The sequence below is a fragment of the Salvelinus sp. IW2-2015 genome, linkage group LG17, assembly GCF_002910315.2.
Source record: "Salvelinus sp. IW2-2015 linkage group LG17, ASM291031v2, whole genome shotgun sequence".
Lineage (NCBI taxonomy): Eukaryota > Metazoa > Chordata > Actinopteri > Salmoniformes > Salmonidae > Salvelinus > Salvelinus sp. IW2-2015.
The window spans coordinates 17,422,054-17,446,198 of NC_036857.1; the positions used below are offsets into that span (position 1 = coordinate 17,422,054).

General features: G+C 42.1%; 1 protein-coding gene across 1 annotated transcript in view; it reads left to right on the top strand.

Moving 5' to 3' along the window:
- The first annotated feature begins 518 nt into the window (after positions 1-518).
- The window catches only part of LOC111976910 (adherens junction-associated protein 1-like), a 110,808-nt gene continuing 87,181 nt past the window's right edge, over positions 519-24,145 (top strand). Inside the window, exon 1 of the mRNA XM_024006070.2 lies at positions 519-1,411. Coding sequence (XP_023861838.1) covers positions 1,383-1,411 — 29 coding nt within the window. The 5' untranslated portion in view covers positions 519-1,382. The remainder of the gene's footprint in view (positions 1,412-24,145) is intronic.

Sequence of the window (24,145 nt, forward strand, 5' to 3'; positions counted from 1 at the left end):
AATAAATGTTTTGAGTGTAGAGGTTTGTTTATCTGTCAATGTTAGTCCACTGAGAGAGCATAGAGAGAAATCAACCTCTCATGCACTCTCACATTCCTAATAGCTCACCTTCAAACACAACGATTTGGTAATGCAATGTTTGCTGTGTAAATCATATAGGCTATAACAGGTGATTTCAACAGCTGACTGCACCTGTTTGACACATTGACCCTGAGGTGCAAAAGAAGACCACCACGRGCTCTCTCTGTATCACGCAAGAGCTGAGCTTGTCATATGTAATGTTTTCACTTATCTCGCTGTGGTCATATCAGTATGTGGAGTCTAATGTGATGGGAGGTTGCCTACCTCCAACATCTTGTAATACAGGTGTGCAGATGGCCGAGGGCAAGACCAGAGTGACGGTTTGAGTTTGCAGTGTGGTCTCCAATATCACATATTTTACTTTAAAATGACGTCAGATGGGTGTCAGCCGAAGTAGGACTGGCAGGTTGTTATTCAGTCTGCGAGAGGAACGGAAAGGCACGGAGATATAGCACGGTGTGATAATATTGCACTCTCTCTCTTCAAATGACAAGTGCTTATTTTTCCCTATACCGCTTACCACGCGCAACATCTCGCGCTGACGCGCTCACAGACTCTCTTCCAAAATAACCCGTTCTCTCACCTAGTCTCCTGTTTCTTTTTTAACATTTTAACCTATTACTTACATTCATTTATTCAGAGATGTGCGAAATGTGGAATTTTGGCCAACGGTGACCTATCAGCATTTCGAAATTCTTCGGCGAATCTTTTCGGGATTGACTGTTATAACCGTCCAAGCTGGGTATATTTCCTGATGTTTTGGTATGCTCTGCTTCTCAATAATGTAGAAAAGTGCGTGGTCATTTTCAGCGCCGAATCCACTGAGGATGCCAACGAATCACCTTGCCTCTCTGGTGTTCTTTTTCATAGCTTTTTGACTGTCTAGTGGAGTAAATTCGATGATTTATATAAAGACAAAGTTTGACCGACACAAGTGGTCAGAGGACACCTTTTGGTAAAAGCACAGTGGACCACCTGTCCACGGACTCGGTGCGTCCTTATCAACCTTATCAACCTTATCAAATTATTGGGAAGATAATTGCCAAGTTAGAATAAACAAGCAGCGTCCAAGATATTTGCATATTCTCTCCTTTATCAGGATTGACATCATATCAGGATAGACATCATATATGGAGTAATTGTATATGCGCAATGTTGAAGGATATAGCCTTAGAATGTTTGCATTAATGACATTTGGAMTAAGGTTCGTCACTTGAGTGTATTAGCCACTATCGACTTTTGTGGAAGCCATCTAAATGGGAGAATACCTGAAGAACTGACTCGAAATTGTTGTCGAGAAAATGTGGATAAAACGGTGTATTGCACGCAGGTAAGAATCATTTAGTCTCTACCTAATATAATTTGCATTATATACGTTTTATGGTAAGTGGAACATGTCTGTTGGTGTTTTTCAATTTATAATATATTATTGTTTCATATTTGCATACGTACCTATCGACAAATGCTCTCTATAAACTACGRCATGGCAAGAGTTATGAGAGTCTGCTGGAATTTAATATTACTTTATCAATTGTAGGGCTCACACAATACATAAATATTATTTATATATTTCTATGGTGTCTTTACTGTCAAAATGGTTTTTAGATTGTGCATTCAATATTTTGAATGTGGGCATCAGTCGTATGAAAACTCGGTTTGCAGCTATGTGAAGAAACTGAGCAAAACGTTCACTTACCGCACGCTGGGGGTCGCCAAAAGTACATGCTGTTGCACGACACGACCGCAAGCCCTAACTGGCAAATAGGTCGAGACACACACACACACACACACACACACACACACACACACACACACACACACACACCACACATGTCACACACACACACAACACACACACACACACACACACTATATTTGGTCATTGCTAACACAGTTCAATATGTTTATGATTAGACGCCATAAGTTGTACCAGAACTGTCAACCCTGTTCCAAAGAGACTATGCTATAATTAAGCAATAAGGCACGAGGGGGAGTGGTATATGGCCAATATACCATGGCTAAGGGCTGTTCTTATGCATGACACATCGCGGAGTGCCTGGACACAGCCCTTAGCCGTGGTATATTGGCCATATACCACAAACCCGAGGTGCCTTATTGATATTATAAACTGGTTACCAACTAAATTAGAGCAGTAAAAATACATGTTTTGTCATACCCGTGGTATACGGTCTGATATAACCAGTTTATAATTCAGCAATAAGGCCTGAGGGGGTGTGATATATGTGTCCAATATACCACGACGAATGGCTGTTCTTATGCACGACGCAACGCGAGGTGCCTGGATACAGCCCAGATATGCCCAGATACAGTAGGTTGCTAGATCGAATCCCCGAGCTGACAAGGTAAAAATCTYTCGTTCTGCCCCTGAACTGGCAGTTAACCCAATGTTCCTAGGCCATCATTGTAAATAAGAATTTGTTCTTAACTGACTTGCCTAGTTAAATAAAGGTAAAATAAATAAATACATTTTGGCCATATATCACAAACCCCTGATGTGCCGTATTGATATTATAAAGTGGTTACCAACGAAAATAGAGCAGTGAAAATAAATGTTTTGTCAAACACGTTTGAGTCATTCAGTAGACACTCTTATCCAGAGCAACTTACTGGAGCAATTAGCGTTAAAGTGCCTTGGTCAAGGGCACATCAACAGATTTTTCACCTTGTTGGCTCGGGATTCAAACCTGTGACCTTTTGGTTACTGGCCCAATGCTCTTAAGTGCTAGGCTACCTGCTTTCCCACCCGTGGTATACGGTCTGATATACTGCAGCTTTCAGCCAATCAGCATTCAGGGTTCGAACCACCCAGTTTATAATAACCCTTGAAGTGGGTGACTTTACTTGTATATGACAATGTTGTGTTTTTGATACATATTAATATGTCTACATGCCTAGTCATATTTATTGCATGAATTAGGTGGCTAATATGTCTATGAGATAGCATCATCCGGCACCACTAGATTCTTTGAAGTTTGTTCCTGTGGCTGCCCACATTAGAGCAGAGCTAATGTAAGCACATCCCTCTTGCCAAGCATGCTAATGTTTACTGCTAATGTTTATGACAGCAGTTACATGGGAAAGTATCAAAAGCCAAGTGACATCTATTGTGGCACAGCTAGTTACTCAGAACACACAACTAGTTAAATGCCCCTAATGAACTAGCTACCCCTTCTCACACACTCAACATTAACTCAACATCAACTTAACATCAACTCTACATCAACTCAACATCACACCATTAGAGCCACACAACCAGTGATTCATACTGACTTCTGTGGTGTTCAGATAGGATGAGGCTGGTTGGTTGGTTGGTTGAGACAGGTTCCCCCCTGTGAGAGGTAGAAGAGAGGCGTTTTATTCGTTTTTTTATTCAGAAGGAATCTTTAATTAGGAAAGTAATAGTATGGGAGTGAACAAGCTTTTCAGGTGATTCACTGAATGCAGAATGGGAGGGACTCTGCTAATTGGGATAGGATGTTTTAAATCACTAGACATTTATTTAGTTAGACAACGTTAGTTAGACATTATGGATAATGTTGAGGGTTGACTTCACAGTCAAACGATAATAATTGTGGACAGAGCAATCATTGCTTTGGAAGATTTAGAAATGAAAAGGCAGACCGCCTATAAAATGATTGGTCAGGTCAGTGACATCACAGCTAGAGAGCTAGAGATCGAGTCCCACAACCCACACCCACCACATTTCCCTGGCCTGCTTTAAAATGCCATTACTTATCTTTATATAGGAGTTGGTTTTATCAGGCTGAAATATTATTCAAACAATTCTGAGAATTTTGAGATACAGCATTCCATATTGAGATTCTATTATTGTGTTATTACTATTCAGTGGTATCACTCTGGTTATGTTACGAAACATGATCCTAGAGGAAAGCCACAACAATTTGGTCTCCCTAATTCTAACATGTGATTGTATCATTATGCGTGTTACCGTGTGTGTGCGTGTGTGTGCGTGTGTGTGTGTTTAGGCTAGTAAAGTGCATAAGAAGCTGTTGATGTTAACCTATGAAGATTTAATACCACCTTGTGTTGCTGTAATAGTCAAATACTACAGGCAACATAAATAGTGTAGTAGCTACAGTAATGTGTCTGCTAACATCTGTTGTTTGTAGAATGGAAATGAGACATTTTGGTTGTTCAAACAACCTCATCAACTGGAAGCTTATTTTTGTATATATAATTTTTTTATCAATGAAATGACAATTTTATTGGTTTAAAGGAACATAAAAGCACAGGGTTTAATTGAATAATACTTTGAGGATTACAAATTAAGAAATTATTTCCAAATCACTATATACACCAATATTTCACATTTGTGTTTTTTCCCCATAGTTTATGGCAGGGGTGTCAAACTCATTCCACGGAAGGCTGAGTGTCTGCAGGACTTTGATTTTTCATGTCAATTAAGACCTAAACAAACAGGTGAGGGGAGTTCCTTACTAATTAGTGACCTTAATTCATCAATCAAGTACAAGGGAGGAGTAGAAACCCGCAGAGACTCGGCCCTCCATGCAATGAGTTTGACACATGTGGCTTATGGGTGCTTTCATGTGTGTGTAAAATATTAGTGTTCTCAGATTTTTGATTCATAGATTTTAGGTGTTCATTAAAAWYWWTTTTTGTTGTTGTTACAAAACGCTATTCATCCATTCTTTAGCTGGAATGGAATGTTCGCGTATACTGTATATTTGACTGTGATATGTGGTTGTCTCACCTTGCTATTTTAAGATGAATGCACAAACTGCAAGTCACTCTGGATAAGAGCATCTGCTAAATGACTAAAATGTAAATGTTTTCCATACATATCTCATATTACTGTGTTGATTCATTTATTTAAAAAAAAATTGGTATCACAAATCTTTATTAAAAAAATGTTATTTGCTACATTTGACTGTGTAAAACATAGCAGTACTACTTTATCTGAGAGTGAAGTGGTTATATAGCGTTTTGCAAGAAAACATGATTATTTTTCTCTCTGAAATGAAACCATCAAGTGATAGATTTCAAACAAATACATGGATGTCATTGAACAACCCCATGCCATGATTAGATAGTGAAAAACACACCAATCTCTTTCATAAATTCCTTAAACAATAAAAGCTAATTGGCCAACATTTCTAAAAATGGATTTATAGTGTTTTAGAAAAAAAGCTCTTCAAATGTAACACCAAATTCCTACACCTCCTGCTGCACAAGTTCCTCCATTGGGCTGGAAATATGACTGTCTAGAAACCCCAAAACAATCAACACAGTATTGACTAACCAAGCACGAAAGTATTGCTCATTATTCTAATCTAATCTGTCCTCTTCACAGACTAGCGAGAATGTGGTAGGACAGCACATGTCACCTATTTGTACATTTTATACCAAAGCCAGTTACTACTAAATATTAATAAAAATGCTTTATTTACGGGATATAGGTGATTGACTCATCGTGAACAGTTTCAAATGAGATAAACTCAAAGTAGACATTGTTCCCTTAAATCCCTCCCCCCCGGGTTTTCTCCTGGGACCTATATGCATAGTGTGTGGGAGTGCCTCAAGATATTCATATTTTTAAAAGTGGCCCCAAATGGTTTGTTATATTTAAAGATACTCTTCGTTCTACTTCTCATTGTGATGGTATAGAATAATACAGTCAGCATGCATGGCTCATTTTAACCAATTGGGATTCCTCCCGTTCACCTCCTCCTTGGCATCAATGGGCCTTATCTTGAGCTCTTTTCATGGATGTCACACATGTGATGTTCCGTACGGTGAGCCCTGGCAGTAGTTAGATAGACCAGACAGTCTCTGCTACTGTTGCTGGAGGGGAAGCCTTGGCAGGGCTGCCCGGATCCTTCGGGACGGGTTTAGGGGTGGTATTTTTGTGTGTGTCTTCGTTAATGAATGTATAACCATTTGATAACTAAAATCAACTTGATTTATTTCTAATTGTTGTTGAATTTTCGAGAAGGAACCTGCAAGTAAGCATTTTATGACGATGTATCTCGTACATACGACTAATAAAAAGTGAAACTGAAAATTATAAATGGATCCTACACATTAAACATTTGGGGGGTTCTACTAAGCTATAGTGAATCGTTTTAAGAAGGTCATACTGAGGATCATTTTGCTATTTCATTTGACATTTTAAGACCTTTTGAAAGATAACATTTAAAAAAAAGACAAAATATTTTGGGCCTTACTGCTATTAGTCCATACAAACACATGAATAACAGATTTACTATATGAAACAACAGTTAGTCCCCCCCAAAAAATGAAAAGGAAGTTTGTTCTGAAGTGTCTGTCCTATATCTGAAAGATATAAGAAAGGTCAGGAAACATTTTTAAWTTTTTTTAKATTTATTTATTTTACATGTTTTTAACCCCTTATTTTTGGCACTGACAGTCTCTATATATACTTCCATATATTTTTTCAACTGGTACCAGGGACCTTCAGACGAGTCTTGAGGCTGTGTTGCATCTCTGTGCTTCCCTTCTCTGGAGATGTTGTGTGTGTGTGTGTGTGTGTGTGTGTGTGTGTGTGTGTGTGTGTGTGTGTGTGTGTGTGTGTGTGTGTGTGTGTGTGTGTGTGTGTGTGTGTGTGTGTGTGTGTGTGTGTGTGTGTGTGTGTGTGTGTGTGTGTGTGTGTGTGTGTGTGTGTGTGTGTGTGTGTGTGTGCGTGCGTGCTTACAAACACCCTACACTCAGCAGTCTGCTAAACTCAGGAGGGGGAGGAGAGCTGGTCCCTGTGACACACAGCAGTGACAGCAAAACACAAACCGCCAACTTGGACCATGCTATTAACACCTGACGTAACAGTATACATCTCATTTGCCCAGCCGCACAGCCTGATCTTCTGAATCTCATTAGTGCGTTATATAGCTTAAGAATTGCCACAACATATAGTGGAGTTGATCAGACCTCTTGCTGTAGCACAGCACTGGCTGTTAATGTGAGGCACCTAAGTCAGAATTGTGATTCCCTGAATGGTGTTAATGTTAAACTCAGCATAATGACATCAGCATTCACAGCGGGGTTACTTCCTGCCTACAGAAACAACAACACCAGGATTCAAGACTGACACTAATTTGGCCCTACCTTGAGGCATACCCATGTTGGGAAGAGCCAATAGTGGCAGTCTTGGCAGATTTGAATTTTGTTGTTGTTGGTTTCTGTAAGCAGGAAGTTGCCTCGCCTACCTTTAAGGGAATTGAAATACCACCACAACAGAACAAGACTTTGAGACATTAGTCAGGTTAAGTTGTTACATTGTTGTGTCATGGTAAAATATGCCTAAAATATGCAGAAATTACACATGTTATGTACATGACAAAGGTTTACTAAGAAGAGTTAGAATCAAAATGAATATTTCAGACCATCAACTTATTGAACTAAACACCATGCATGTCAACTACAAATATTCTCAATCTTATCCGAAATATAGGCCTAACTCCATTCCATGCAATTGAAACATACTCTATTCCAACCACAATATGCTAACTGCAGAGAAGAGGTTGATASCGAATTTGTGAGTGGTTTTAATGACCACTACTGTAACCAAGCCTTGCCACAGTTGCCAGTGTTTGTGCATGTGAAGGAGGATATGCGCTATTATTTCACTGAAGCACATCCATCGCACTAAACCGAGCCTGGGAGAGGAAGCAGCGGAGCTCATTTTTTGATTCATGTAGTGAGCTTTTGTCGGATCAATACTGCCTCTACAAAGGATCAGATATATCCGTCAGGGCACCTCCACTAACTGGCCTGCTGCATGCAGGCATGGAGGTCGCCTCTCAGCGGCCTGCTTTTCCGAAAACACTTCATAAATGAACAACAGGGATTTTCTGGGAATGGTTTCCCTTTTCCCCGTTGCATCCAGACAGACTGTATGTACAGTAATCGAGATGGCTGGATAGGAGGCGAAAGCCTTGAGTATGAGAACTGAGTTGATTCTAACATTGTCCCATAAGTCCAATCAGGAAGCTTGGGGTGGTTCCCCCCCATCCCTCTCCTTTCGCCATGCAGCCTCATCCCCCCGCTTATCTTTTTCAGCATGTGGGTCATGTACACAGTAGTGGAGGACGGTGTGCTGAGGGATTAATTAATGGAACGTCAAAGCGCCCTTGGCTGTTGCATCTTGGATCCTTCACATTTTTTGTTTTTCCCGGCGTAGGTTCCCACAGCTAGCGGAGACGCAACATTACTTCATCCGCCCGTGGTAGCAGCTGCTGCATGCTCTGCCTTACAGGCATGGTGTGTGTGTGTGGTGTGTGTGTGTGTGTGTGTGTGTTGTGTTGTGTGTGGTGTGTGTGTGTGTGTGTGTGTGTGTGTGTGTGTGTGTGTGTGTGTGTGTGTGTGTGTGTGTGTGTGTGTGTGTGGTGTGTGTGTGTGTGGTTGTCTGACTGTATGTGTCTATGGCAGGGTTTACTTTTTACAGCTTTTCATGTGAGAACCTCAAGCATTGTATTGAAACACTTGATATATTTTCGTAAATATTTACCACCTAGAGGCCTGCACTGAGGCAATCCATAAATCAGCAGAACCTTCGCTTGAGCAATTAACTCTGAAATAGTGGATTTCTACTGAGAAACCATGACGCTGGGCTAGTTCCCAGGTTCGTAGCTACAGTTGTCGGAAGTTTACATACACTTAGTTTGGAGTCATTAAAAAGTTTCAACCACTCCACACATTTCTTGTTAACAAACTATAGTTTGGCAAGTCGGTTAGGACATCTACTTTGTGCATGACACAAGTAATTTTTCCAACAATTGTTTACAGACAGATTATTTCCCTTATAATTCACTGTATCACATTCCAGTGGGTCAGAAGTTTATGTACACTGAGTTGACTCTGCCTTTAAACAGCTTGGAAAATCCCAAAAATGATGTCATGGCTTTAGAAGTTTCTGAAGGCTAATTGACATCATTTGAGTTCAATTGGAGGTGTACCTGTGGATGTATTTCCAAGGCTACCTTCAAACTCAGTGCCGTCTTTGCTTGACATCATGGGAAAATCAAAAGAAATCAGCCAAGACCTCAGAAAAAAAGTGTAGACTCCACAAGTCTGGTTCATCCTTATGAGCAATTTCCAAACGCCTGAAGGTACCCCGTTCATCTGTACAAACAATAGTACGCAAGTATTAACACCATGGGACCACACAGCCGTCATACCGTCAGAAGGAGATGCATTCTGTCTCCTGGAGATGAACGTACTTTGGTGCAAAAAGTGCAATCCAATCCCAGAACAACAGCAAAGGGACCTTGTGAAGATGCTGGAGGAAACAGGTACAATTCTACATCCACAGTAAAACGAGTCCTATATGGACATACCTGAAAGGCCGCTCAGCAAGGAAGAAGCCACTGCTTCAAAACTGCCGTAAAAAAGCCAGACTATGGTTTGCAACTGCACATGGGGACAAAGATCGTACTTTTTGGAGAAATGTCCTCTGGTCTGATGAAACAAAAATAGAACTGTTTTGGCCATAATGACCATTGTTATGTTTGGAGGAAAAAGGGGGAGGCTTGCAAGCCGAAGAACACCATCCCAACCGTGAAACACAGGGGTGGCAGCATCATGTTGTGGGGATGCTTTGCTGCAGGAGGGACTGGTGCACTTCACAAAATAGATGGCATCATGAGAAGAGAAAATTATGTGGATATACTGAAGCAACATCTCAAGACATCAGTCAAGAAGTTAAAGCTTGGTCGCAAATGGGTCTTCCAAATGGACAATGACCCCAAGCACACTTCCAAAGTTGTGGCAAAATGGCTTAAGGACAACAAAGCCAATGTATTGGAGTGGCCATCACAAAGGCCTGACCTCAGTCCAATAGAACATTTGTGAGCCGAACTGAAAAAGCATGTGCAAGCAAGGAGGCCTACAAACCTGACTCAGTTACACCAGCTCTGTCAGGAGAAATGGGCCAAAATTCACCCAACTAATTGTGGGAAGCTTGTAGAAGGCTACCCGAAACGTTTGACCCTAGTTAAACAATTTAAAGGCAATGCTATCAAATACTAATTGAGTGTATGTAAACTTCTGACCCACTGGGAATGTGATGAAAGAAATAAAAGCTGAAATAAATCATTCTCTCTACTATTATTCTGACATTTAACAATCTTAAAATAAAGTGGTGATCCTAACTGACCTAAGACAGGGAATTCTTACTAGGATTAAACGTGAGGAACTGTGAAACTGAGTTTAAATGTATTTGGCTAAAGTGTATGTAAACTTCCGACTTCAACTGTATATGGGTATTAGCTAGCAAAGCATTTGTGAATAGGGTGTTTGGTCTCAGTATGGTCTAGTCAAAACAATCTTTCCTTGACAGTTGACAACTTTTTCTCTGTAATGGTTCACTTGATATTGGTATTGGGTATTGGAATTGGAATCAGAATTGGACTCGGCATATGTATTGGAACTGATATTGGTATTGGTATTAGTATTGGCTTGTGATACTTTTCCCACCCCCTATTATTAAGGCACTAGGAAAGACTCTAGCCAGAACTCTTGCCCGAGGGCATGCATGTGCCCACTGTAGATCCCCTTAACCATGGGGAGGGAGAAATTGGGATGATCCACACATCAACTACTGTTTGGGGTGTTCTCTAGTCTAGTTCACTAATGGGAGGGACACAAGCCACTGAGTAGTAAAAGACTAAAGCTGTCTGACAGATACATCTCCACCATGACCTTGTGGTGCAGAGAATAAATGGAGCTCATGGATCTCGAGGTAATACGGACATATTTCATCATGTCAAGAGGTCCTTGGATTTATTGCCCATCGTTCCATCCTACCTAGGCCAAGGGGTGAGCGGAATCTCCACTCCCAATGACGCCACCCACACCTCTAGGCCAACAACACCACACAATTACTCAGGCTACTACATCCCAATAGCCCCCAACAATTCCCCCTGTTTTCCTCCCTTATTTCCCATTGTCTTTGAGGTAAACCTTTGTTAATACCAGGAAATGTTCTCTCTACTGTACTGCTACGCAGGTGGTATGTGGCTGGTTCAATAATCAATCACCTATGTTAACAACATGTGTTGTATTGGAATCAGTTGGAATGTATTGGAAGCAAGGAATTGTGTGTGCAGTGTCGGAAATCACTGCTTGATTGTTTACATTTAATATTTTAGGCATTTAGCAGACACTCTTATCCAAAGCGATTTACAGTGCATTCATCAAGGCAGCTAGGTGAGACAACCACATATCACAGGCATAGAAAGTACATTTTTCCATTCTCTCTACTATTATTCTGACATTTCCCATTCTTAAAATAAAGTGGTGATCCTAACTGACCTAACACAGGGAATTTTTACGAGGATTAAATGCCAGGAATGGTGAAAAACTGAGTTTAAATGTATTTGGCTAAGGTGTATGTAAACTTCTGACTTCAACTGTACCTACGTGGGAATTCTATTCATTGACTACAGCTCAGCGTTCAATACTTTAGTGCCCTCAAAGCTCATCACTAAGCTAAGGACCTTGGGACTACACACCTACCTCTGCAACTGGATCCTGGACTTCCTGACGAGCCGCCCCCAGGTGGTAAGGGTAGGCAACAAGACATCTGCCACGCTAATCCTCAAAACGTGGGCCTTTCAGTGGTGCGTGCTTAGTCCTCTCCTGTATTCTCTGTTCACTCATGATTGCGTGGCCAAGCATGACTCTAACACCATTATTAAGTTTGATACAACGGTGGTTGGCTTGATCACCGACAACGATGAGACAGCCTATAGGAAGGAGGTCAGAGTGCTGTCAGTGTGGTGCCACGATGTCACACCCTGACCTTAGAGATCCTTTTTATGTCTCTATTTTGGTTGGTCAGGGCGTGAGTTGGGGTGGGCATTCTATGTTTTGTTCTGTGTGTTGCATTTCTATGTGTTTGGCCTGGTATGGTTCCCAATCAGAGGCAGCTGTCAATCGTCGTCTCTGATTGAGAACCATACTTAGGTAGCCTGTTCCCACCTGTGTTTGTGGGTAGTTGTTTCCTGTTTTGTGTTGTTGCACCTTTCAGGACTGTTTCTTTTCGTTCACTCTCTTTGTTGTTTTTTTGTTATTCAGTGTTCAGTTTATTTAATTAAATTAATCATGAACACGTACTACGCTGCGTTTTGGTCCACTCCTTCTTCCCAGGACAATCATTACACAGGACAACAGCCTCTCTCTCAATGTGATCAAGACAAAGGAGATGATCGTGGACTACAGGTAAAGGAGGACCGAGAACGCCTCCATTCTTATCAACAGGGTTGTAGTGGAGCAGGTTGAGAGCTTCAAGTTTCTTGGTGTCCAAATCACCAACAAACTATCATGGTCCAAACACACCAAGACTGTTGTGAAGATGGCACGACAACACCTATTCCCCCTCAGGAGACTGAAAAGATTTGTCATGGGTCCTCAGATCCTCAAAAAGTTCTACAGCTGCACCATCGAGAGCATCCTGACTGGTTGCATCACCGCCTGGTATGGCAACTGCTCGGCCTCCATCCGCAAGTCGCTACAGAGGGTAGTGTGTATGGCTCAGTACATGACTGGGGCCAAGCTTCCTGCCATCCAGGACCTCTACACCAGGTCGTGTCAGAGGAAGCCCCTAAAAATTGCCAAGACTCCAGCCACCCTAGTCATAGAGTGTTCTCTCTGCTACCGCACGGCAAGCAGTATTAGAGCACAGAGTCTAGGTCCAAAGTGATTCTTAACAACTTCTACCCTCAAGCCATAAGACTGCTGAACAGCTAATCAAATGGCTACCCAGACTATTTGCATTGACCCCCCCCCCCTCTCTTTTTTATGTTGCTGCTACTTGCTGTTTATTATCACTTTACCCCTACCTACATGTACATATTACCTAAATTACCTTGACTAGCCTGTACACCCACACATTTACTCGGTATCGGTTCCCCCTGTATATAGCCTCGTTATTTTATTGTTGCTCTTACAATTTTTTACTTTAGTAAATAWTTTCTTAACTCTTATTTTTCTTAAAACTGCATTGTGGGTTAAGGGCTTATAAAGTAAGAATTTCATGGTAAGGTTGTATTTGTATTTTTGCTGTATTTTTTCTTAATTTAATTTATTTACAGTGGCTTGCGAAAGTATTCACCCCCCAAAATAGGCATTTATCCTATTTTGTTGCCTTACAACCTGAAGGAAAAAGGAAACCGCACACTGCTCTTGATAGTATCACCGATATTTAATAAGCTTACGTATCGGCCTCACGGCCTTCGTCAGAGCTTTTGGGATTTTTCGAAATTTGCGCCCTTATGTAGACCTGGCCCCACCCACATCCGTTCTACACATTGAAGGGGGTTGGAGGCAAAGGAAAAACAAATAAGTGCTACCAAATATAACAATATGCATTTCATAAATATTACAAAAGTGTATAAATAAGGCGTATTGAACACGTCTGTAAAACCTCAATGAGGACATAGCAAGTTTTCATTAATCAGTGGGTACATCGTACGAAAAACGTCAGAGTAATCTTAAATAGGCACATATTTCATGTTCAAATTCACAACATAACATACATAGGCATTTCATCATTAAGTCCTTTAGTAAATAATGTCTGGAGGGTGAAAATCCCAAAACATTCTCTTTTACTCAGAGTATTATTAATATCTCCTCCCCTGTCTGATATCTTAACATTCTCTATGCCACAAAATCTAAAGGTGGAAATGTCATGCTTCAGGTCATTGAAATGTACAGCGACTGGATAATCCCTGTCGTTTCTCCTGATTGAACTTTTATGTTCACTAATTCTCTGTTTGAGAGAGCGGGTGGTTTTACCCACATAGCAGAGCCCACATAGACATTTAATCATGTAAATAACATGGGTGGTGGAACACGTAATAATGTAATTTATTTGGAACCGTTTTCCTGTGTGTGGGTGGCAGAAATATTCACACTTCATCATATTGTTGCACTGTGCACATCCTCTGCATTTATAGCTACCATTTGGTAGAGGGCGTAAAAGAGCTTGGCTGATTTTCTTTTGTGGCTGGCAGTTGGCATGAACCAATTTATAGTGTAAATTGCGACCTCTCCTATACACAATACGTGGTGGATATTTAAATTCAGTCGGCAAAGCTGGGTCCGATGATAAAATATGCCAGTGTTTCTTGACCACACATCCCACTTTTTGCGAATTCAAAGTGTATGTAGTTGTGAACATTACGGAGTGTTCTTTAGCTTTAGCGGGTCTTTTTTTGAAGCAGTTCATCTGTGTTTTTTCCAATGCCAAATTTTAAAAAATCACAAAAGCTCTGACGAAGGCCGTGAGGCCGATACGTAAGCTTATTAAATATCGGTGATACTATCAAGAGCAGTGTGCGCCTTTTTCCTTCATCTTGTTCAATTGTTGCCATGCACCTGCAAATAAGATTGCTCAGATGTGCGAGTGCCTTTTGAATTTTGTTGCCTTACAACCTGGAATTAAAATAGATTTTTGGGGTTTGTATCATTTATTTACACAACATGCCTACCACTTTGAAGATACAAAAATATTTTTATTTGTGAAACAGACAAGAAATAAAACAAAAAATGAAAACTTGAGCGTGCATAACTATTCACCCCCCAAAGTCAAATCTTTGTAGAGACACCTTTTGCAGCAATTACAGCTGCAAGCTCTTGGGTATGTCTCTATAAGCTTGGCACATCTAGCCACTGTGATTTTGACCATTCTTCAAGGCAAAACTGCTCCAGCCTCCTTCAAGTTGGATGGGTTCCTCTGGTGTACAGCAATCTTTAAATCATACCACAGATTCTCAATTGGATTGAGGTCTGGACTTTGACTAGGCCATTTCAAGACATTTAAATGCTTCCCTTAAACCACCTCGAGTGTTGCTATACCAATATGCTTAGGGGTAAGTGTGAGTGAATAAGTCCTCTCTTATTCCCGTCAGCTCCTTGTTGGTTGATGTTGGCGCTCAACAGTTTCCCATGTTTTATTGAGAATGGTCCACCACCCAAAGGACATTCAGCCAACTTGACACAACTATGGAAGCATTGGAGTCAACATGGGGCAGCATTCCTGTGGTGATCTCGACACAATGAAGAGTCCATGCCGCGACGAAGTGAGACATTTCGAGGGCAAAGGGGGGTGCAACTCAATATTAGGAAGGTGTTCCTAATGTTTGTACACTCAGTGTTATATATTATATATATACACTGCTCAAAAAATAAAGGGAACACTTAAATAACACAATGTAACTCCAAGTCAATCACACTTCTGTGAAATCAAACTGTCCACTTAGGAAGCAACACTGATTGACATAAATTTCACATGCTGTTGTGCAAATGGAATAGACAACAGGTGGAAATTATAGGCAATTAGCAAGACACCCCCATGTATCTGCTCAAACGGTCAGAAACAGACTCCATGAGGGTGGTATGAGGGCCCGACATCCACAGGTGGGGTTGTGCTTACAGCCCAACACCGTGCAGGACGTTGGCATTTGCCAGAGAACACCAAGATTGGCAAATTCGCCACTGGTGCCCTGTGCTCTTCACAGATGAAAGCAGGTTCACACTGAGCACATGTGACAGACGTGACAGAGTCTGGAGACGCCATGGAGAACGTTCTGCTGCCTGCAACATCCTCCAGCATGACCGGTTTGGCGGTGGGTCAGCATGATGTGGGGTGGCATTTTTTGGGGCCGCACAGCCCTCCATGTGCTCGCCAGAGGTAGCCTGACTGCCATTAGGTACCGAGATGAGATCCTCAGACCCCTTGTGAGACCATTGCTGGTGCGGTTGGCCCTGGTTCCTCCTAATGCAAGACAATGCTAGACCTCATGTGGCTGGAGTGTGTCAGCAGTTCCTGCAAGAGGAAAGCATTGATGCTATGGACTGGCCTGCCCGTTCCCAGACCTGAATCCAATTGAGCACATCTGGGACATCATGTCTCGCTCCATCCCCAACGCCACGTTGCACCAGAGACTATCCAGGAGTTGGCGGATGCTTTAGTCCAGGTCTGGAGGAGATCCCTCAGGAGACCATCCGCCACCTCATCAGGAGCATTCCCAGGCGTTGTAGGGAGGTCATACAGGCACGTGGAGCCACACACACTACTGAGCCTCATTTTTGACTTGTTTTAATTAAGGACATTACATCAAAGTTGGATCAGCCTGTAGTGTGGTTTTCCACTTTAATTTTGAGTGTGACTCCAAATCCAGACCTCCATGGGTTGATAAATTTGATTTACATTGATCATTTTTGTGTGATTTTGTTGTCAGCACATTCAACTATGTAAAGAAAAAAGTATTTAATAAGAATATTTCATTTATTCAGATCTAGGATGTGTTGTTTAAGTGTTCCCTTTATTTTTTTGATCAGTGTATATTGGACAGAAAATGCAAAACAGCCACCTCTGTGTCTCTGCAGGCTCAGATGAGCGATACAATGATGCACTTTCCCTGCTTTACGTGGAAGGAGACCCTGTAGCAAGCTAGCTAGCAAATGAAACTAGTAAATCAAATGACATTTTTGAGAAATGCTTGTGTTCCTAGCTCCAACAGTGCAGTAGTATTTAACAATTCACAACAATACAAACACATATACAAGTAAAAGAATGGAATTAAGAAATATATAAATATTAGGATGAGCAATTTGAAATGAGTATTCAAGTGACTAGTGTTCCATTATTAAGGTGACCAGTGATTCCATGTCTATGTACACAGGGCAGCAGCCTCTAAGGTGTAGGGTTGAGTAACCAGTTGGTAGCCGGTTAGTGATGGCTATTTAACAGTCTGATGGCCTTGAGATAGAAGCTGTTTTTCAGTCTCTCGGTCCCAGCTTTGATGCACCTGTACTGACCTCGCCTTCTGGACTCCAGACTTGACTGCCCTTGACCAGCACAAAACATCTTGTGGCGTACTGCATTAGCATCGAATAGCCCCCACGATATGCAACTTTACAGGGAAGTTAGGAACCAATATACACAGGCAGTTAGGAAAGCAAAGGCTAGCTTTTTCAAACAGAAATTTGCATCCTGTAGCATAAACTCCAAAAAGTTCTTGGACACTGTAAAGTCCATGGAGAATAAGAGCACCTCCTCCCAGCTGCCCACTGCACTAAGGCTATCACCACTGTCACCACCGATAAATCTACGATAATCGAGAATTTCAATAAGCATTTTTCTACGGCTGGCCATGCTTTCCAACTGGCTACCCCTACCCCGGTCAACAGCTCTGCACCCCCCACAGCAACTTTCCCAAGCCTCTCCCATTTCTCCTTCACCCAAATCCAGATAGCTGATGTTCCGAAAGAGCTGCAAAATCTGGACCACAACAAATCAGCTGGGCTAGACAATCTGGACCCTCTCTTTCTATAATTATCCGCCGCAATTGTTGCAACCCCTATTACTAGCCTGTTCAACCTCTCTTTCGTATCGTCTGAGATTCCTAAAGATTGGAAAGCTGTCGCGATCATCCCCCTCTTCAAAGGGGGAGACACACTAGACTGAAACTGTTACAGACCTATATCTATCATACCCTGCCTTTCTAAAGTCTTCAAAAGCCAAGTTAACAAACAGAACACCAACCATTTCGAATCCCACCGTACCTTCTCCGCTATGAAATCTGGTTTCCGAGCTGGTCATGGGTGCACAGCCACGCTCAAGGTCCTAAACGATATCATAACCGCCATTGATAAAAGACAATACTGTGCAGCCGTATTCATCGACCTGGCCAAGGCTTTCGACCTTTTTGGATCTGTCAATCACCGCTTCTCTCATAGCAGGACTAACAGCCTTTGTTCTTCAAATGACTTCCTCTCCTGGTTCACAACTACTCTCAGGACAGAGTTCAGTGTGTAAATGTGGAGGGCCTGTTGTCGTACTTGGCAAGTCTCTATGGGGGTTCAATTTCGGGCGACTCTTTTCTCTGTATACATCAATGATGCTACAGTTTACAATTGGCTCATTCATCCAAAAGAAAACAAAAAAAAAAAAAAAAAAAAGACACTTGTTTAGTGCGTTGTTATTAATGGTTTGTGGAGTGTAGTGTTTGGTGTTGGTTTTTGTAATGGGGGTTTGTTGTGTTTTGGTGTTGGTTTGTGTGTTGGGGTTTGTGTGTTTGTAAGTTTTATTTTGGACATAATTTTGTAACCTTGTTACAGATAATAAGCTGTTAAGCAAATAAATGTGTTTGAGTATTTCTAGAAATAGGTGTGTTGTTAGAGTTTACAACTTCTCAATATAATGTGGCAGATCAAAATAATGGAAAAAAATGGCTAGCAGATCTATTCAGTTTTAAAATGTTTGATTACTTTCCTCGCATTATTAGTTTTTGTTAGTATGATGGGTCTGGTCTTCGGTTTTCCTGGAGCGGGTGCTGGGCAGGGAAAAGGTTGAAAGCACCTCTGACATAAAGCAAGCCTCACTTGAGTCAGTTTGGTGGGAGATAATCCAAATAATGATTTTCTTTTAATGTATTTACCTATTCCTGAGCACTGGAACTTGAAGTTCTTTGGTGGAGTAGTTGAGGAGAGAAGGGGCTGGAGGCTCTTGCAATGAAGAGGATAATCGCTGGCGTTGCTACAAACTCTAATTCTTGAATGTATGTCTAGGACAGATATTCCAAATAGCTTTGAATTTTCTATTTTTTGTTGTTAATGTGTAAATATCATCTGAACTCAATTTTAAGCGACTTTATTAGACGCGAATTTTATCATAGTGTGGATTGATCGACACAGTAGCCGTGGATGATTCTCATTACTATTACAGTTCTCCTCTCCGTTGAGCTCGGCAGCTCCTATCGAAACCTGGGAGTTCCCAGGGTCAGACACCCGCTCTCGGCTGGGCGGCTCTGTAGAGGAAGATTGGGTTAGGAGGTTTAGGATAAAGGAGTGATGTGGTATTGATTAAAAGGTCTAGAATTACTTTGTGAGATAAGTTCACTGAAAATAGAAGCAGATGCAACATTTTTTTTGTTGTGACTGTTACCGGTCTATAAGACTCCAGTAAGTGAATCATTCATTAGGCCTAATCTGGTTGGCTTTGACTGACGGATAGATATGGGGTTGGTCCGAGCTTTAAAGATAATATAATGAGTTAGGGGAGTGGTTTGATCGAAACGTCCAGTATCTGGTGTGATTCATTGTGACATTCGTAATAGAGGTGATAGGCTTTGATTGTGCTGTGGAAGCCAGTATATCTCTTCCATGGTGTGCGAAGTTCTGGATTGCGGAAAGCTGGAACCCGTGTCTATCATCCCGAGGATGCACATTCTAATGGTGGTATGCAGTATGAAGAATGGGACTTTTTAGTTCAGGATTGTGTACAGATTGTACGAATGAGGGTGCATTATTATGTGAAAATGAGGTGATGGCGGCAGGATGGAATGGTGAAATTGGGCGTAGGATCTATACGGTATTCTGTGCATTATGATGATAAAATACAATTGTTTCGTTGTCCTGGCTCTTGGTGCCATTACCCATTTGGCCACCAGAAGTAGGTTGGCCGAAATGCGTCAGGGTCAAACCTGGTGGACAACGAGTCGCAGATAGAGCTTTCGGAGGAATGTCTGCAAAACTGTCAGAAACTTTTTGGTTGTGCAAACCACGAGTTTATAGCTGTCCGGTGGCTGTGCTCAGAGATCGCAGGTGAAGAAGCGGAGTGAAGGTCCTGGGCTGGCGTGGTAATGGTGGTCTGTGGTTTGTGAGGCGTTTGGACTACTCCCTGTAATACGCTTGGAGGCGGGTATGGTAGAGGAAATGAACATTCCCAATTCTTGGCAAGCAGCTTGGTGACATCTGCAGTAGCCTGCCCAATTGCATCCCTTAAAACTTAGACTATGTGGATTTTGTTGTGTACAAAACTGCACATTTTAGACTGGCTTTATTGTTCAGGAAGTGCACTGTGTAAGGATCATGTGTTTGCACACTGTAGGTGGATGGATTATCCTTGGAAGGAGAAATGCTCATACGAGCGTTTTTAGAGAAATTATGGTTATTGTCGATTACAATATCTGGGATTTTTATTCTTTATGAAAATGGTGACAACACTTTACTGCTGTTATATTTTTGTGCAGTTATGTAAAGAAAAGATCTGCAAATATTACAGCAATGTGGAAGGACAGGTCGGGGGGTAGCAGGTAAGCTAGCAGTGGTTGGGGAGACTGAAGGTTGTGGTTCAAATACCGTGTGTAGATGAAGTGAGAGGCCTTAACTATTTGCTCAGGTGGTCAATACTATGCTGACCCCCTACAGACAAATTCATTCACTCGTGGTATGTGAAAATTGTATTAGATAAAATAGTTATAAGAAGACAACCATGATCTCTTGGATATTTCAAGGAGAGGGAAAGATGAGGTGGAGAGGGTTGAAGAGCAGCTGTCTATATAAAATGGGGAATCCAGTTAAGTAGTTCCAGACCATAGAATTGAATTCAAAGAAAAATTGATTTCTCCAGAGAGAAAAAGATGAGGCTCTTAAAAAGGAACCAGATAGTGATTTTCGTTTGATTGTTGAAGGAGGTGAGAGTGGAAGAGGAGTAGATGTACACACGAGGGTTGTTGGAGCTTTGGGTAAGAGTACAGTGCGTTGAGGTTGTGTTCGAGTGTGGTACGAGTCAGGGTGTTACTTGTTGGAGGTGTGCTAGATCTGGCTATGGAGGCCCCTTGCGCAGAAGCTTGGTGAGATGGTTGACTTCCGCAGGGGTCTTCTCTCTCCTCTGAGTGTTCGTCCTTCTGCTTATGCCATGCGGCGATCATTGCTTCCCTGGCTCATATGGTGATGGCCTATATCCTGCTGCTTCTGGTCAACTGAGCTGATTGTTCTAGGTTCATATCTTCTTCTTGCTGGTTAGGTGACTCGTATATCATATGTCAGGTTTTCAAGGTTTTTTTTTCATGGCCTGGTTTATGTAGCTTTCCTTTTGAGGGCTCTGTTTCTTTCGGAATTCGCATGGTAGTGCTGGTGGGGCAGCTCTTAGAAAGTCTGTTGTGTTTGAGAGTCCCGTTTGGGCACGCATTTCGATTATGACTTGGTCTCTGCGTGACCCTTGCGTGGAGCTCGCTCACGGACACCTTTTAAGTTCATGGGGCATCAGCTTCATATTCATGCGCGCTGCTGTCGTCTGGTAACTAGAACATGTGTGGCATGTCCGTGGAGCGACTTGTTGTTGTCGCTGGTTTATGTAGGTGCACTTCTCTAACCTGTCCCCGGTCTATCCTGCAGACCTTGCGAGTCTTAGTATATGAGTGTAGCGCCTCTCACCCCTGTGACTGGGGTCTGTCATAACCAGTCTGCTTTGCCTGGGTGTTACCAAATCTTAGCTCTTCTCCTTACCCCTATCCCTGTCTGAATCCCATCCGTTACTTGTTCACTTCCTCTACATGTTGCGCCTCTTCTCGGAGCTTGATGGATGCGAGATTCTGTAACTCTCTCCGGTGGTTGGTCAAGAGCTGGCGACACTAGGGCGTATTGAGCAATTCGTCCAGTCTACAGGGGATGGAGGGAGGTGTTCGGGAAAACGTGTCTGTTCGGTGACTTCCATATCGAAATAGTCAGTGGGAGGGATTGGAGGTAGTTTCTGATGAGTCTAGGGATTTAGGTGTCTTATGTGATGATTGTGTTCTGTTATTCTGTTGTGACCTTGTGGGTCTCTACAGAGGGTCAGCAGTGAGTGTGACTGTGGTGTGTGTAGGTGGAACATTGCATGTGGTGCAGGGTTGTGCAGCCTTTTGGCTGGTTGTGTGAGGCGGGCTGGGTGGGCAGTGAGAGGGGCAGGAGTGGTACAGTCTTTTATCGCAAACATGCAACACAAAGAGTGAGTGTGGGTGTTATGGTATATTGGACAGACCAGTGATGGTGCCAGTCACGGGTTCATGTCAATATACAAGGGACCATGCTAGAATGCATTTTGTCATATTTTTTTTTTTAAATATTTGGTCGTGCTGTCATTAATATTAGATTATTTATCTTAAGTTGAATTTAAATAAGTTGAGCCAAAAACAAAACGTGCCATGGTATGTATTACAAGATCGTAGAGCCAGTGATTGCCAGGTGTAGTGCCGAATGTGGAGTCAAGTGGATGCGATTGGATGCCGGGTGAGAGTGGGGCAGGCTGTCGAGGCAGGCAAAGAGAGCAAGGCAGATTAATTAGGTAGTCAAGTTTAGTTAATATACGAGTTAGCTAGTGGTTAAGAGATGGGCCGTACGAAGGTCGCTGTTTGTCTGAGCTGGCAGGTGAAAAATTGCTTTGCTTGAGCAGAGTTCAAACCTGTTTGGGGTGTATGAGTGGGCGTTGATAAGCAGCGACTCTTGATCGGGGTTGAATGCGGAAGACCATTGTGGGTTGATGATTCAGCTTGTGAACTGGCTGTATCCGTTTGCCAGGTACAATCGGTAAATGCCAGGTGTGGAGGGCTGGGAGATAGGGTTTGCTTTAGAGTCGAGTTGTTAGGATTTAAGTTTGCAGTTTGTCTTGTTATGATCATAAGACATTGTTACACCTGTGAAAAAGGGGTGAGAAGTAACTAATCAAGAGGAATGTGATGCAGTTAACAAGTATGATTTACAAGCATCATTCCAACCAAACTTTGTTACTTAGATGATTTATTTCCGAAAAGGAAGACAGATAGGGAGTGAATAATCAGAAATGAACTTGAGTTATACTGTTTAGTATTATAAAATGATCATAAACGAATGGACAATTTTGTACAATGTATGGAGACACGATAAAGTGTACGTTGAAAATAATCTGTGTTTGCGTGACATCCACTATAAGGACCAAATTACCCTATTTAAGTGGGACAGTGCGTTTTATTTCTTCTATAGTTTGAAGCAACAGAGGAACATAACATAAGTCTAGGTCTCCCACACTGGTCATTGTAGCCGTGATCCATTCTACTGGTGGGCAAACGGACGGGTGATAAGGCCTAGCTATTCTTGCACAACTGAATCTGGCACTTTAAACTCAAGTAATCTGTGTGTCTTCGGCAACTCTTAACCACGTCACACCTCCTTTCTCTGTGGGATCTAGAGTGGATATATAGGTGCTCGTGTCTATGGACGAGTTTGGTGGTATTATTGTGTTCATGCTTTTTGTGTATATCGCAAACGCCCACGTCGATCCAGCTGGTCCAAAATTGGGAACAGGTGTGTAGTAAGAGATGTATTAAATCATGTACATTGCGTATAGAAGATGGTTGTCTTTGCCTCAAGGGCAGAGATAGATGGTCACAGTTTTTTCACCCTTGCCAGCTCAGGGATTCAAACTAAGGACCTTTCCCCGGAGTTTACTAGTAATGGTCTCCTGTGGCTGTCTGTATGACCATATAGAGCGAAAGCTAGCGCTGACGTATTATTGTTAATTGGTATCCAGTATCGTGCTAGAGACATGAAATTCTACCTTGGAGGAGTGAGTCTCTAATTGTATCCTGCTTTGCTCTAGCTCTTTTGCCGTGCTCTGCATGTTGACAGCCTTTCTCCTCCCCCTGCAGCCGGAGCAGTCCATCTGAACGATTTGCCTACTATGATCATGCCAACAGGAGTTTCTGGCAGCCTATACGTCTGGCAGATCTACATTGTATGACACTCTCAGCCCGATCTTGATTTAATAAGTTGACTGAACATGCATAGTAGGCTTGAGTGGTGTTATATTGTGGTGTCTTTTGTCTGTCATGTAGCCCTTTTATGTTTAAAGTTGGGGCAATCTCTTTCACGCGTTATAGATCTAAAATCACTCTGGATAATTTTTACATTGGACATGCCTCTGGCTCCACACCAATATTACTTTATTAGAAAACTTATTACGTGAACAATGAATCTAGCTGATATGGTCCTCTTGTATATCAATTTGACGATTGTACTGTTGTAGACTAAGGACCATTCACTGTGCCGGTCTAATATGAGTCAGACATTAACACCCCACATCACCTGTTTTGTGTTGTGCATGTTTGGGGAACTTGATCAGAGGATCTTACCAGGTCCGTGGCTCTCGCCTCTCATGCCGACGCCAGCCTGCTCTCACACCAGCCTAGCCAGGAGAGTGCTGCACATCAGCCTAATGCTAAACAGTAAACGGAGTTGGAGCTGT